Source organism: Aphelocoma coerulescens, chromosome 4 (genome assembly GCF_041296385.1).
Source record: "Aphelocoma coerulescens isolate FSJ_1873_10779 chromosome 4, UR_Acoe_1.0, whole genome shotgun sequence".
NCBI classification, from domain to species: domain Eukaryota; kingdom Metazoa; phylum Chordata; class Aves; order Passeriformes; family Corvidae; genus Aphelocoma; species Aphelocoma coerulescens.
Window position 1 is genome coordinate 27,509,079 of NC_091017.1, and position 16,477 is coordinate 27,525,555.

At 37.5% G+C, this 16,477-nt stretch overlaps 1 protein-coding gene across 9 annotated transcripts in view; it reads left to right on the forward strand.

Annotated features, from left to right (window-relative positions):
* The window catches only part of BANK1 (B cell scaffold protein with ankyrin repeats 1), a 136,899-nt gene that overhangs the window by 29,461 nt on the left and 90,961 nt on the right, over positions 1-16,477 (forward strand). For all 9 annotated transcript variants that reach the window (XM_069013251.1, XM_069013253.1, XM_069013258.1 and 6 more), the window contains 3 exons: positions 9,363-9,511; positions 11,084-11,222; positions 13,765-13,907. In XM_069013251.1, coding sequence (XP_068869352.1) covers positions 9,363-9,511; positions 11,084-11,222; positions 13,765-13,907 — 431 coding nt within the window. The remainder of the gene's footprint in view (positions 1-9,362; positions 9,512-11,083; positions 11,223-13,764; positions 13,908-16,477) is intronic.

The window sequence follows — 16,477 nt, forward strand, 5'->3', positions numbered from 1 at the left end:
AAAGGATAAGCTGAAAAAAGATGGAATTTTAGCTTGAACGGGAATGAAAGTTGAACAAAACAGAAGAATAAATCTAAATGAGAAATCTAAAGCAACAAGGGTGGAAAGAACAGTGAGTGGATGACAGGACATATTAAAAATAAGATCACTAAAAAATAACCCTATATTCATTAAAGCAAAGATAAAGGGGGAATGAGCAGGCGCTAACAATCAATAAGAAGCGATTGACTAAAGTGAATTGTGCAAGGCCGTGAGGGAAAAGGTCACACAGTACATTGGAAAATGGAAAAACAGTATGATCAATGAAATCCTTTGGGGAAATATGAGCTACAAGCAAAAATAATTGATTTGCTGCTGAGTGGGGGAAAAGATCCAGTTGTGGAATGATAATGACCATAATATGAATATATGAAGACTCAGTCATGTAGGTGATAACAGAATAAATCAGCTCTTCAGCCACTCATTAATGTTGTTATGTGTTTACTTTATTTTGGGTTTCTATGTAAGAAGAGAGGACTTGTTATAATTACTAGGGAGCTGTATTTTGAGAAATTCCCTTGTGGTTCCTCAGGAGATTTTCTGTTCCCCAAAGAATCACTATTTATAATTTTTACTAAGGTAGAAAAGTGAAGCAATTGTACTAGGAACTGGGTATACAGCCTTGTCACCACACAGATAAAATATGAATTCATTGTGGATCTGCAAAATAGAGCTAAACTCAGATTTAGGTACCCATTAGGTGATACTCAGCTTCAGAAAAGTCTCTTCCCCTTCTGTGAAACAGCTTAACATTTACCACTAAAGTTTGTATCTTAGCACTCATTAACTGAAGCAATTAGGGGTGGGCAAGTGGAGCACAAAAGATGATTTTAAAGGGTGATAGCTCTCTGCCTATTAGGTTTAACAGCAGACATGTTTTGGTCCTGCCCAGAGGTCTCGTCAAACTAAGATGTATGTGCATACATGTGTATCTGTATCCTTTATCAAACTAAACTGGAGAAAGGCCAGCACTTTTTAGCAAAATAAATGGCATCCCCTCTGCAGATAAAGAGCTCTAAGAGTACCTCTGCTATGCTGTTCTTTTCCTATAATGCTATCTAAAGTCCTGTTTTAATAAAATGTCTCTATTCTGTTGGATTAAAGGACATTGTCTTAAAAGATGAAGACCTCAGATTACCTTCTGATTCATAACTCCAACAAAGGAAAATAATCAGGAGTTAGAAAACAGGCATGGTTTTCAGATGTGTCCAAAAATACCACTCTTAATTGTGTTCCCAAGAAAGCGGTGTACCTTTTAGCCCACTTTAAGGGTCAATAGATTTTAGCTATTTCGTACTAAAGGTGGGAGTAAATTGCAAAGCAGCCTGTCCCCAGTGAGTCAGTCCTGCTGACAACTCACTTTTTTTTCCTTCTTTAATACCAAATGTGTCTGGCGTGAGTCTTTCTGCTGACAGCAGCTGTGGCAGCATGGTACAGGAAGACATGTGGTCTCTTAGACAGACAAATCCCATGTAATTTAGAGCTGTACAGACCAAGAAAAGCATCATAAATTTAACCCAGACATTGATAAGAGCCCTGTGCAGGTATTGAAGCTCTGCTGTCATCCTCCAAATAAGACACTCTCTTTGGTAGATGACCTGCTGCAGTCCAAGCTAGCTTCTGTTACCAGATGGATTTAAAGGATGCTATATCATGGAGTATATTGTTTTGTGTCAGTACACATTTTGATGTTATTAATGAGTAAGGTGAAGGCTGAGAATGCCAGCTACCAGTGTCTCTCCCCCCAGCCTCACCCAATGCAGTTGTTAAAGGACTTTTCAGTTATGTTAAACTTCATGACCTTCCATCCATGTCTTTTTTTGATGACTCTAAAAAATAGTCTTCGTAAAGGGAATAGCTTCAAACATGGCCAAGAGGGGAAAGTTTGGCTACTCATTCCTGGAGGAGTTTCCTCTTTCCTTGAGGGTGATACCTGTAAAAACTTAAATAACTATTAATCTTGAATGTTGTGCCTCCCTGAAGTATGTTTTGATTCTCAGACACTCCTCTCTCTCTGTGTTCTTTTATATGTGTGTATTTCTAAATGTAGCAGTGTGCCACTTCTGTGTCCAAGCACAGTGTGGCATTTGAGTCAGCCCAGTTATGAGAGGCTTGAATTGTAGTTTAGAGATAAAGGAGCCATTAGGCAGCTGCAGCTAGCCCCTTTGCAATAATAAGGATTTTGTGGGAGCATTTTATCAGGCTAACAAGTTTAGGAGGTCTTCTTACAACCTGGATGCCTCTGCTACTAGTCCTTTTGTCTTCAGTGGTACTTTGAGTCAGTAGCAGGAGGATAGCCTGTCTCAGTTGCAGCAGCACATCTCAGATTTTGGGCAATGTTTAGTGACGTATAATCCTTCACTCTAACAGAGGTGAGAGGTGTGTTTGCTGATAGCACAGAGAAATGGAACAAAACCACCAAAGTTTCTTACTGTGGTAGAACTCCAGTAACTCTGAAGTGGATGGAAGGACTCTTTAATAAAACATTAGGCTTCAATAACTTGAGAACTGGTACACACAGAGGGGTAGACTTCAGTTTGCTTCTCCTTGGAGAAGTATGCAGAATGCAGAAACTGGAAATAGCAGGCTTAGGCTCCATCAACAGCTCTGCTCAGCACCCAGATGACCTCAGGCAGGTAGTTGTTATTTCCAAACTAATCAGTATACCTAACAGAAACTTTTTGGGACAGTCTTTGCTATGTGTCTAAAACTCACCAGGGTAGTCATGCTCTTAGTGCTGCTCGTGAAGCTGAAAGTCGTGGATTTCATTGCAGAAAAAATAATAACATGAATTGATATGCAGTAAAAGATAAAAGTTGTCCTAAAAAGCATCTAAATATATCCATCCTAGCTAAAGCACTGATGAAGTCAAATCTTTCTTCCAAATCACAGGCCAGTAAGGAACTAGTTAATTGTTATAACTTTAGATTGCCTCTAAATACAGAGTTACAATCATATGAAAGTATGTGTAAAAAGAAATGCCTACATTTTCATGCAAGTTATTTCTCAAAGATTATTGATTAACTCATGGTGAATAGCATTTTGCAGTTTGGGGGGTTATTTGAAGATAGGATCTTTTGTTTTTACTATCAGATCCAAAAAGGCTACACATAATAAGACTTTCATATTCTCTTTAGATGCATTCACGATGAGTCCATTAGGCTACAGTTATATCAGGGTGATAAACTGTTGTGTACAAAAACATACCTGATAATAAAAGAACAGGTGGGCATGTACCTCCACAGTAAATCAATCTTTGCCTACATGTATATAGTAACTCAGAAAAAAATAGATGTGGTGGGTTTCAGGGACTGCTGTTATGGGAGAGAAATAGATGTTAATGAAAATTGCAGCACCATTGGTTGCTAAGATGACATAAACACCAGCTTTATATATAATACTCAGAAAAGGAAAAACTGTTCTTCATAGCTTCATAGCTGTCAGTTTGATGCTTATTTGCAAGAAAAGTTTTACACCATAAATAAAGTAATATAAATATTTTGGAGACATGGACAAAATAGGCCAACTTACAGAAAGCTGCTGTTTCTGATAGAACTCAACCACACAGGAGAAACTGGGGCTGAGAATGCTTTTGAGAAAAACAAGGATAACTGTCAGTGTATTTGCAAAAGATAATTGGTTCAACATAGAGAGAAACATTATTTAAAACTTGTTCACTAATGAATATGTTTATCTTGGTTTGGAATTTATGTGTCATAGAAAACAAATGAAAGAAATGAAAACTGAAGTCCGATGTTTCCGTGTTTAAGTACATATTATTAATCTGTGATTTTTGGAAACACTTTTCATTCCTAAGCCCTCTCTTGCCATTAGTGAAAGAAAACTTCAGCAGAGCAGAAATGGGGATTTGCTTTGAAATAATATCTTAGAAAGTGCCTATGGTGAGAATGAGTAAATCTCATGTTCGTGAAAGGAACACAGGCCCATTGAAGGAAGCGCACTGTGGTGGATGTTTTCTGCCTCCCTGTTTCTCACAGCCTTTTTCAGGTAATTTATAGAGCGATTTGTGAAGTTAAGAGGCTCCCTTTCAATCCCACTCTGCTGCACTCTCTGCTGAGCTCATACAGCATTTACAGATACCCACACTTTAACAGGATTATCTTTCATAAATGTCTATAATAAACTTAGGGTGGATTGCAAGAAGAACATGATGTGCATATCTCTTTTTTTCCTGATTTTTTTCCACATTACAGAAGGTTACTTTATTTTTTTTCTGTATGGTTCTTCTTTAATCCATATTTCCACTGGCCACTCACATACATGTTTGACCGCAGATTTCTGAATTGCAAGGAAGTCTCTTACACATGGAAACCTTTTCAGTGATACCTCAATGAACTCAGTGGCACTACCTCTGCCTTTATCTCATGTTGTGCTGGAGAGTGGGCCTACTGTATTGCATTGGATGCCTCCTGCACTTAAATGATCTGCTGTAATCCTCTTCATTTTAATCTTTGACACTGGAACACCCTGACATTTCTTTCATGTGGCAAGGTGGCCACATGTGCTAAATTACCCTCCCATTCCTTGTCATCTGCCTAGCTTGATTTACCCATATTTGTCATCCTCTTGTATGAAGTGTGATCTAGGGATAATTGAGGGCCTCTTTTGTACCACAGTTTCAGTTCTTCAGCTGGCATTGCTTTAGCAAAACTTGAGGAAGAACTGAAATTTGTATAGCTAGCAGGCATTTTGCTTTTGTAAAACCAGCTTAATTTTGACTGAGAGATTCATTTCGTGGGTAGCCTTAGAAAACACATAAATCTTTCATAAGTTTGTTTTCTGCTATTTTTAATGCCCTAAATCTGTCGCATACATTGTTGACTCAAAACATGTAGCAAGTACCAAGTAATTGGAGAACACTTCTCATCCTCATGTAGGCTGCAGTAAGGATAGCTAGAGACTGTATTTGAGTGGTTAGAATTTAGGGGTGAGGGGGAAGTTGGGTATGGCAGGAGAGTTGTTTAGAAGCCATGCTGAAGCATTAGTTGTTGAATGCACACGAGACTTGAGATGCTTTATTAAAATTTCTCAGTTCATGTAAAGGAATACAATTTCAAAGTCATGTCATGAATTTAGTTCAAAATGTTAAATTGAAAGCTATAGTGTGTTCCAAAGGGTCTTATGTAAAATACACCAAGTTGATGTATTGAAGTTACATGAATTAGGAGAGAGCATTGAAGTGAAGTTGAAAACATCAGCACTGTCCCCAATTAAGTTACAGTAAGTGTGTGTTATATTTTACTATTTAAAATGAACGTAAATTTAAGATCAGTCTTTTCAATGTGACTGTCAGCAGTATATTTGTCAAAAGTAAGCCAACAAAAGTAACCTGATGGAAATTAAGCATTACCCTCTCTAATAGATGCTAATTCCCAGTAGTACTGCCCTGATTACTCAAGGGAAGATGATCATGCATTTTTCCTTTCATTTTAGCTTCTGGCTGATAGTGTTGTCTATGTATCATTAGATATAGTTAATAATTTCTTATACTTTGATCCTACAAGAAAGGTTCTGGTTTTATTCATCAATTACTTTAATTGTTACTGCTACATTTTAAAAACCTCACGAATAGGTCACCATTATATAAAATGGTAAAAAAACACACTCACCAAGCAACAAATACCCTTTAATAAGTCCTCCCTCTTACATATTCCAGAATAATGATGATGTTCCTTTTATGTTTCTTTTAAGATAATCTTCACCCTCAGTTGTAAATTCTGAATTTTTCTGAAAGCCTCATGAATTGGTGGAGCTCCTTAGCCATTGCTTTCAGGTTAAAACCAAGAATGTAAACAGGACAAATAATGAAGATGTCTAAAATTTAAGTGTTCAAAAGACTTGAACATCTGTCAACACCTTCTGCCTATGTAAAACAAATGCAGTCTATCCTTGCTCCATTTGTGTTACTACAGTCTCATTACGGTAGTATTAATACCTTTATGAGCTACTTTGTTTCAGTTAATGCCAACAAACCAAGGCTTGCCTAATCTCTGGTGTATTGCTTGTTCAGCATTGCAAATAACATTTCATGTGGTTGTTTCATGTTCCACAATTTAGGACAGATTGTGTGCAACTGCTTGTAGGAATTTGAGTGCTGGAGATGGTGGCTCCAAAGTTTGGTGACTGTACTGTAGTGATAATAGTGATCTGTGGTTCTTGGACTGTTGTACAGGGTTCATTGATTGTCAGGTAGATCTGACATTTACTGAAGGAGGTCTTGCTGGATGGTTTTTGGCTAGTAAATTGACAGCCACTTTCAGAGTCAGTAGGGGAATCCCTAATCCTCGTAAATATCCAAGTCTTTGATGCAAGAGCCACATTTCTTAATTGTCTGTTATTGGGATAGCTGTGCTGTCAGAGTAGTGACTGGGTTGAAGGTCTGATATTGTATTTAGATATCACTAGGCATAATAAAAATATTAAAATGAAATAATTAACAGGGAGGAAAATGTTATCCTAATTGAAACCAACTTGTTAGCAATAGCATTAATGTTCTCAGTAGATGAATTATTGACATTAAAAGGTGAAAGTGACTACTGTCATCTTTGATAAGTAGAGTGCAGACTGTAGAAATAAAGTTGTCACGAACTTTACATAGATTAGAATGCATCTACATGATCCTTGAAGAACAATCACTGACAGATGGCTGACATCTGAGAATCCAGTGCCTTCCAGATTTGTTATTCATTCCTTTCATTTTGTCAATCTGATAACAAAATGTTTCTTGTCTCTGTGAGACTCCTTTGCCTAAAGTGGCGGAAAAAAAATTCAGAAGCAGCATGTACCTCATATGAGTTATCTTCTGAAGTGAATTCTGTGTACGTAAGTGTAAGATTTATGAGCAACTTAACATGTGAATACATTCCCAAAATATGTGCTCTGGGCATATATAATCACAGAATCATAGAGGGGTTTGGGTTGGACAGGACCTTAAAGACCATCTAGTTCCAGTCCCCTGGCCATAAGCATGGACACCTTCCACTAGACCAGGTTGCTCAGAGCCCCATACAACCTGGCCTTGAACACTGCCAGGGATGGAGCATCCACAGCTTCTCTGGGCAACCTGTGCCGGTGTCTCACCATACTCACTGTAAGGCATTTCTTCTTAACACATCTAATCTAAACCCACCCTCTTTGAGTTTGAAGCCATTCCCTCTTTTCCTATCCCTACATGCCCGTGTAAAAAGTCCCTCTCCACATTTTTTTTAGGCTCTGTTTAGGTACTTAAGGCTGCTGCAAAATACCGTAACTGTTTCCCTCAGCAAGAGTTCAGGCCTTCCTTTTCCTGAAGGGCAGTGCTAAATAAAGTCTAGTCTTCACAATGATAATCAGAGAAATTACTGTGCTTATATTCTGAGCTGGATTAGTTAAACTGCATTGAACTGTGTGTGGGTTCTCATTCAGAATCAGAATAACCTTTGTTCAGTGTAGCCTATTTAATTTCTCAAGTAAATTAAAGGAAATGGAATTAATGCTACTTCAGTAAAGTACGTCTGCACGTAGGTTCATTGAAATTTTAGAAATCTACGCTGAATTCTCAGCTTAAGTTCAGAATTATTTAGCCTTAAAGACATGAGAATATAAGCAGGAGTAGGCTGGGCAGATTTTACTGGCTACTGGTGGTCATCAAACTAGCCTAACTTAGATGTTCAAGGAAACTTCAGCTTCCTCAAGGAACTATGGACAATTGACACTTTTTTGGGGGTTGTTTTTTTGTTGTTGTTGTTTTTTGGGGGTTGGGTTTTTTTTGTTTTTTTGTTTTTTGTTTTTTTGTGTATGTGTGTGTCTGTACTTTTTATGAGATCTCTCCTAACAGTCAAAGCATATGCCTGGATAAAAAAGATTCTACATCAGACACAGAATACCATGGCATAATTTTATTTAGTAGGCACATTTATTATAGAGGTACTTTATTAAATCTGTACCTTAAGCAAGGCAAGATTGGTAAGGAAAGGAAACATTCTGTATCAGATGAACTGGTGTATGGGGGAAGTAAAGGCAGGCAAGAAGTGAGAAAACTTAATTCCAAATTGCCAGAACTGACACTGACAGGAAAGGTTTCTGTACCACTTCAGAGCACTGTATGGTTTGTGCACCTCAGTCTTTTCAAAAAAACTCAAAAGGGCTGTGGTACTTCTTTGAGCAAAACTAAACTGCTGCTGTTCTGTATTCTGCCCATTGCTAATTTACTTTAATATTCTATATCCATTTAAGAGGAGAAGATGTGCATCAAAAGTTCTTTGTATCCTTGAATGTAATTGACTATGAGTCTTTCATAATTTACAGTAATACAAGATAGTGTGGATGTCTCTCAGGACATTGCCTCACCAGCCAGTCAAGATTTTTTAACTGTGAACTGCATGAAATGATATCAATAACCTAACTGCAGTATACTGAGTAATCCTCCATGATGAAGAGCTGCTGCAGTCCTTTGAGATGGCTGGCAGGAATGTTTTGCACAGGGTAATAGAGTGTCTGGAAAGGAGGAGTAATGGTACAGCTGAGACATAGAAGGTAAAGGATACCTTTGCTAAAACACAGGCTTAGTCAGAGCTCTGCAGATTCAGTTTTCAGTTCTATTTCATGATTAAAATTCTGTGAAGTGATGAAGGATTCACTATATTCACTAGAGGCTCTTGGGCCTTTTCTGGTGCAGCGAAACAGAAAAGAAACTGATTGCAAGCTACCTGTATAACTGGCATAGTGTTTCCAAACACAGATTATCCTACTAAAAAATGTATGCCTTCCATCCATCATTTAGTCCATTAAGGCAGGCAAATACTATGGAGTTTGTGTCAAAGAAATCTGTGCCTCTTGTCATAGTACCATGTTACAGGTACCACTGCCCTCGTGTAAGCCCTTCCTGTAGACAGGTGAGTTGATGCTGCAAACATACAGCATGTGCTTGTTTACGTATAGAGAAAGGAAGAGTGGTAAAAATCCCATTTTATCCAGTGTATGAGACTTCTGAGACTACAAAACTGGCTGGTCTCCCTCACTTTGCTGTTCACAAAGATTTCAGTCTAAAGGTTATGTCCCTTTTTGTTTTAGGAAGACAAAACATATGTGCAGAGCCTGTTCATGTAAATCAAGGCTGCAGGATCAAAACTTCAGGGGAAGCTCTTTATCAAAGGACACCCCCTCATTACATTTATACTAAAGGAATTTTGCCAGGCTTTCATGCCATGTCCTTAAGGTGACTCCAAATGCCATATGAGTAATACATTGGAAACCACATCCTTGCCATGTTTTGTTGATTTAGGATTATTAACAATGTTCTCATTTCACATTATTTATTTCAGATCACCAGACTATCTCTGATATTAACTTGTCAGATGTCAGGAGAGCATCAGAAGAAACAAACCTCACTTTTAAAACAGAGATACTCTCTGAAAGATTAGAAAGTAATGAGCAGTCAATATTGGTGCTTCCAAGAAGAATATCATGTGAGGTAAGACTTCTAAAATCTTTGGGATAACAGTCATTGTACTTCTCCTCTTCCTGCTGCAATCTCATTCATACTATATCTGCCATTTGTTTCCAAAATTGTCAAGGGACCAAAATGAGAGTACATCAAGACTGCAGTGGGATTAATTTTGCCTTTGTGTTGCGTCCACACTGCAGTCAAAAGATTTGCAAGTAGTTTGGAGACAGCTCTATTAGAGTTATTTAGCAGCTTGAGTCGAAGTATTACTGTCATTTGGGCCTTACACTTTAGAGGGAGCAAGTAATCAGGCAGTTCTGGAGAGATACGGAGTTTGTCTCGTCAAGAATCCAGGATGAGTGTATGTGTACATGCATATGTGCCCATACCATGAATTGCAAAGGGCTTGTGTGAGTGATGCCTGAGGTTTTAACTTTTATGTTTTTCAAATCCTGTACTGCTTAGTGTGTAACTCTGAAGTTTCTTGTAGCCTGTTAACTTCTGCTCTCTCATGCTAGGCAGACATAACAGAGCCTCTCTGGGCCTGCTCTTCAAGGACGCCCAGACCATCCTAGGCCCAAAAAGTATAAACCAGAAGCCTTTGAGAGGGGGTCAAGCTGAGGGGAATTACATCATTAAACTGAAGCTTTAATTGGAGAATTAACCCTGGTATGCAAATGAACCAAACCTATAAAAGTGTGAAGAACTTGTGACCTGTTGTCCATCTTGGGGTCCATTTTGGCAATAGCCTCTGGCTCCCCAGGGTGTACCTTTGAAGGCCTTTCAAATAAATACCTGCCTTTATTCCCTTACTCCTGTCTAGTCTCTGTTTCTAGGAGGCCTCTTAAGGCATCATGAGCAAGGACCTAGGCTGAGTTTAAATTAAATCAGAAGTATTTATATGTATGTATCTGCATGCATATGCAATGGACATAAATGTTCATGTGTGTTTTTAATTAGCATGGCTGTGAGAAATATGTGGCAGCATAAACAGAGGAAGTACGAAATACAGCACTGCATTCCTTTATATGAGTGAGTGGCCACTTATATATGTATGGAGGTTGCAGTGTACCTGGAATGTCACAGATTTTTTTGCTGTCTTTTCAAGATGACTTAAAAACATTATTTCATTGTTGAGATCAGTACAGTTCTAAGGGAATGATTTTCCCCCTGATTCAGGAGGTAGTAGAGGGCTATTGTCTCACATCACCTGCTGCTTCTGTCTACTGTCACCTTACTGTAAGAGGTTAAGTGTGTCTAAAGTATTTTAGGTTATTCTTACTAGGATGGATGTCATTCTTCCAGACTATAAAGTAGAGGGGCCTTAGAAAATGTAACAATTCACCTACATATGCATATAAAATACTGTTTTGAAATATTCTTATGTAAGCCAAATTTAAAATCCTACATTACTTGTGTCATTTATGTAAGTAAAAGATTAAAGGAAGCAGTGAGATACCATCATATTTTGGTAGTATGATTTTTTTTTTGCATGAAGCTAGTGGTAAAGGAAAGTTCTTTCAATACACTTTCAATATAATGTTACACTTGCTGTATAATTTTCTGAAGGACTAATGGGAGCACATTTTAATTTTGTAGAACCCTGGTGAAATATTCATTCTGTTGAAAGATGAAATAGATGAAGAAACTCTAGAAATTGAATTCGTAGCAGATCATCAACGAATTAGAACACAGACAGCCTCTTGGAACAAGAAGGTCAAATACATGAAAGCCCTAGGTAAGAAAAATATTCTTTACCTTTGAGAAAAACTGAAAAGTTTCAACTCCCTTCACTTTTTCTGACAAGTAGTTTCCCTTTCTGCTATTTTGTGGGTGTTTCCTGTACATGAGTTTTGCACACATAACTTCTAATAATGCAGAGAAGCAAGACCTTGTGATTTATGGGAACCTAGGTTCTATTAGATTGGTTTTCTGTGGTTAAATGGCAGGTGGCAGTCTTAAAATGCCATTGATTAGTTAGAGATTAACATTCTTCAAAATTACATCCATAAAATGCAAACCTAATATTCTTTTCTTACTACTCCATTACTAAATGTTTCATTTTATATTTAATGCAGTAAATCTGGTGATATTCCTCTCCATAATTCTTACTGATGCAGGAAATAATTTTTCTCTGTTCACATTCATGCCATTTCTCTGTATCACTCATCTTTGCTAGTTCCTAATGATTTTTTCTGGTGCTCCATCCGTAACTAGTTGATAACAGTTTCAACTATTTAACAACAGTTTCTCTTAGAAGATTTGTGTAGATTTAAGGGCCACACCTATCCCCACTTGATGTGAGTTAAGAATTAAAGCATTTCTCTCTTGTGTATTCAGAGTATAGTTTGCTATTGGGCTGCATGCTGTGAATTCCCAGAGGAACTTACATAATATTTTATTCCAAAATGATTGCAGCATAACCTCAGATAGGAGGAAATACATGCACATAGGCTACAATTTTCCACTGTGGCTTCTTGGAGCTGTGTTTTGGTAATTCTGTGACCTGATGATTTCTGTGACTTGGCACTGGTGAGACTTGCACCAGTCGAGTGCTGTGTCCAGTTCTGGGTCCCATGCTTTAAGAAAGACACTGAGGTGCTGGATTGTGTCCAGAGAAGTGCAGTGGAGCTGGAGAAAGGTCTAGAGAATAACTCACGTGAGGAGTGGCTGAGGGAGCTGACATTCAGCCTGGAGAAAAGGCTTGTCACTCTCTACAACCTACCTGAATGGAGGCTGTGCCAGGTGGGGTTTGGTCTCTTCTCCCAGGCAACCAGTGGCAGGGCAAGAGGACATGGCCTCAAGCTGTGCCAGGAGAGGTTCAGGTTGGACATCAGAAAGAATTTCTTCACAGAAGGGTTTGTTAAACATTGAAATGGGTTGCCTAGGGAGGTGGAGGAGTCACATCCCTGGAGGTGTTCAAGAAATGACTGCATGTGGCACATGTGCCATGATCTTGTTGACAGCTTGGTGGTTGGTCAGAAGTTGAACTCAATGATCTTGGAGGTCTTTTCCAGCCTAATTGATTCCATAGTTTTCATCCTGAACACTGTCCTGAGACGATGGCCATGTATGGCCTGAGTTCTTTATCAGATGGTGCTGATAAACAAACTCTTTATCAGAGTTTGTTTTTAGAAACCTGACTGGAAAGAACGTAATGAACAGGGAACTTCCATCTGTAACTGGATTTCAGAGAACAAAAGCTGCAATCCTCATGCACAGATCTTAAAAGATTCTTCCAATTTTTTTTTTTTTTTGTGAGAACACTGTTGATCACAAGAAGGTTTCTGTAGTGGGTGAAGAAATAAAATGTGAAAAGTAAATGAAATATGAAAAAACTGGCAGAGAGCTGTAGCCCAAGTTTAACTATGTTTCTTATATAATTTGTGTTCAATGTTTCTTTCTGTTTCAAAACCTGGAAAAGTGGAAATTTGGAAATATCCTTTGTCGGTCTACCTGATGTGATGTTATAGGAAAAATGTTGTATTTTATTGGTTTTTTTTAAAAACCCACATTTGGGCAGTTCCCATTTAAGTGATTTAACATGATTTACTATTAGTCTAGCTTCTCTCTCCCTATTCTCTTCTCCATTTTCAGAATTGCCCCTTTTTTGACCGTTTTGTGGTTAGTATTTTAAGAGCACTGTGCTAGTATGGTCCAGCAGAATGGCTGGCACAACAACTACTAATGGATTGGGAAATGTGCTCATAATGTAGGCTTGTGCTGCATGCACAGAGCGAGTAATACTTAAGTAACAGACTACAAGTGCCTCTCTCCTTGGCTTTTGCGAGGTAAACAACTGGAATGGATTAATTATACTGCAATTTCTGCAGCCTAGCTCAAATACAATTTTGAGAACCTTGACTGCAATTAAGGAAAATGTTTCATAAGATGAATAGCAATTGCACTCTTTGTGATAAATGAACTTTTCCTTAGCATGTAGGCATAAGGGAGCTGATTATAGGTCATCAGTCTATCAAAGGGCCGTTGGAAATTTTAAGCATTCTGTTTTCATCTCCTTTCTAATGTGAAGCAATAGAATAGCTTTTCTTTATACAGATTTAAAGATATGTATTTTCTTTTGTCAGCTTTGTGATGTTAGACTGAAAGACCTGAATAAATAAACTGACTACACTGAATCATCTGTGAAATGCAAATCCAGTCAGTTCATCAACTCTGTTTTTTCTGTGATATTCTCTGTTCTTTTACTCATTCTTCAAAATCTCTGGTCTGGGACTGTAAAATGTTTTCAGCTACTGTTCTGATTTGTGTTTTATAAGATTTTCCTGCTGGCCCTGTATATGTAAATGTCTACTGTGGGGGAGTCATTAAGACGACAGCACAGATTGAGTACTATACTGCACTAGAGGAAATTGAACCCATTTTAAAGAAAGTGGCTGACCCAATAGCTTTCACTTGTCAGGTAAGTTGACTTCTCAAATTTTAATTAAAGAAAATAGAATGCAAGTGCCTGAATGAATTGAGAGATAGTATGCAGTATTTTGATTGCACAGTAATTTGTAATGGCTCAGTAGTAGGCTCAGGATTAAGAGGCCTGTTTCTTAGATGTCTAGTTGCAAGCAAGTCAGGCAAGAGAAGAAAAGTTTTCTATTTTCTTGTTTTGTTAAGAGAGTGAAGTAAACATCCTTTGTGCTGTATATGCCCATTGAGCAACATGCTGCATTCCAAAGGTTGAAAATGAGAACAAATATTAGTAAAGTCCCTCTCCATTTAAAGTGTTATTTTTCTGTATGTTTTGAAACCAATAGAAACAAATAATCTTAGACCACATTGCCTTTGGAGGGTTATTATTCGCTCACCATCAAACCAAATTTTTCTGGCATAGCTTGTATGGGAGGCAGTAGGTTGCTGTTCATGTAGAGTCCATTTACAGCTGCTGAATTATCATTCATGTGATTTGCTGGTTGCCATGCAGATTCTTTGCATATATTTAGAAAAAATCAGGTTTTGAGCTGTGTTTCAGATTAGTACAGCAGACTGCAGTGCTCTGCAGCCTGTTCTTTGCCAGTGGCACATAAAAAATAACAGGAAGAGAAAGCATACATTAAGAAAGGATGGAATCTCGTTTGTTTGTATCACTGTATTATTTGCTGAATGGTCGGTAGCCCAAGCAGACCTTTCATGATCTCTATATTATAATTGCAAAGCCAGAACAGAAATAATAGTCTGTGTTTCCAGTGCAGACAGTCTCATTTTCCTGTGACAAATATACCTTATCTGCCACCTAAGGCATTACACTCATAACAAAAGCATTAATAAAATATGATGTATTACATTATTAGTGTTCTGTTAAGGATGAGGCTAGATTCCTTCCAAGTACGAGTTACTTCTGTTCTAGGAAAACAGGCCATTGCACAAGGAAAATAGTGCAACTCAAAGAACAAATGTGCTCTTAAATTCTTTATGGTATCCATCATTTTTTAGCCTGTGTTTTGAAGTATATCAAGGTAAGCTTCTAACAGGTTTCATTTAAACTTGTATGCATAAAAAATGTGCCATAATGATTTAAAAAATTTTCACTAACATGGTAGCCTAGATACCTACAGCACTCAAGGTACTTCCACTGGAGAGTTATTTTTGTTATTCAAGAGTTTGGCCCTTCATTTAACCAGCATGACTAATATATAGTAAAGCACATGCAATTCAAATCACATTCAAATGCAAAAATAATTCTGTGCAGAGCAGTAGTACACACCAGGAAATGCAGCTGTAGTGTTATGACCATGAAGTATGTTTAACAATTCCTCACCTTTACTCATCTGAATAATAAGCAAGGGTTTAAATGTGGTGACACTGCTATATGCTGTTATTTTTATGGTTTTGGTAACTGAAAAACGAATGTTGAGAAAATGTTTTCAACTGGGTAAGCTCTACGGTCCACACAGTGTCACAGTTACTCTGTGGCAAAGTGTACTGATGGTAATTCTTTTTTAAGTATACTATATGTTGGAAGATTTGTCTCATTTAATGGTACCTACTGGGCCACAGGGGGAGGTACACTAACTAGCTAGGTAGCTAAAATTTTTCTGCAAACTTTTAAAATGAGCTCCTGATTTAATGTCAACAAGCTACATCATAAAGATGCGATTTACAGAACATAATTTAACTTAATCTTTAAAATATGTTCACAAAAGGAAAAACAAAAGAGACTTGATACTAATTAGAATTCCTATCAAGTAGCAAGAGTAGTAGTAACTTCTGTTTAACCAGGATAATTAAAACCTTTGAGACTATGAACTTATTTGCAGAAGTATCCCGAGGCAACAGTCATTTATCTATGCAAAATAGCAATCAAACACAATGGAAAACAAAACTGATATAAAACAGAAAAGCTTACAGCAATTATTGATCAAAGCAGTATCACTCTGTGGTTCGAAGGAAAGTTCAAGATTTTCACAAGTACTTGCAATCTGAGAAGTATCTCCTTATTAAAATTCTGTGATGAAAGCAAATGGCTGCATTACTTCATACCAAAGACACAGTGCTTTGGTAAAATGCTTACACTGTATTCTGTATTGTCTTGCCAACCTTTCCAGCTCCTTTGAGATGCTCCACTTTGTCCCCCAGTAGAGCCAAAGAGATAGACAAAACCCAGCAAATAGGATTACAGAGATCCATTATTTTTAGTGATGGTCAGGTGAATTCAGGTATCTTAGTGGGAGACTATCAAAATATGGTACCACGGCATTTATGAATCTGTTTGTAGAGAGCAATTAAAGACTGACATTAGCTAAGGTTTTGATTAATCATAAGCTAAGATTTTACAAATCACAGGTTTGGATAAAATTCTTTGCTATATCTGATGGATTGCAATTTTCTGTTCCAAATCTTTCTGAATTTAAAAAGCATTTACCAACATCAGCAAGATATTGTAAACAATCAAATAAATATTTCAAGTGTAATTGAATAAATAAATAAAATTTAATAAGTTTCTTTGCATGAGTTTTGAAAGAAAAAAATTGAAATGTTAAA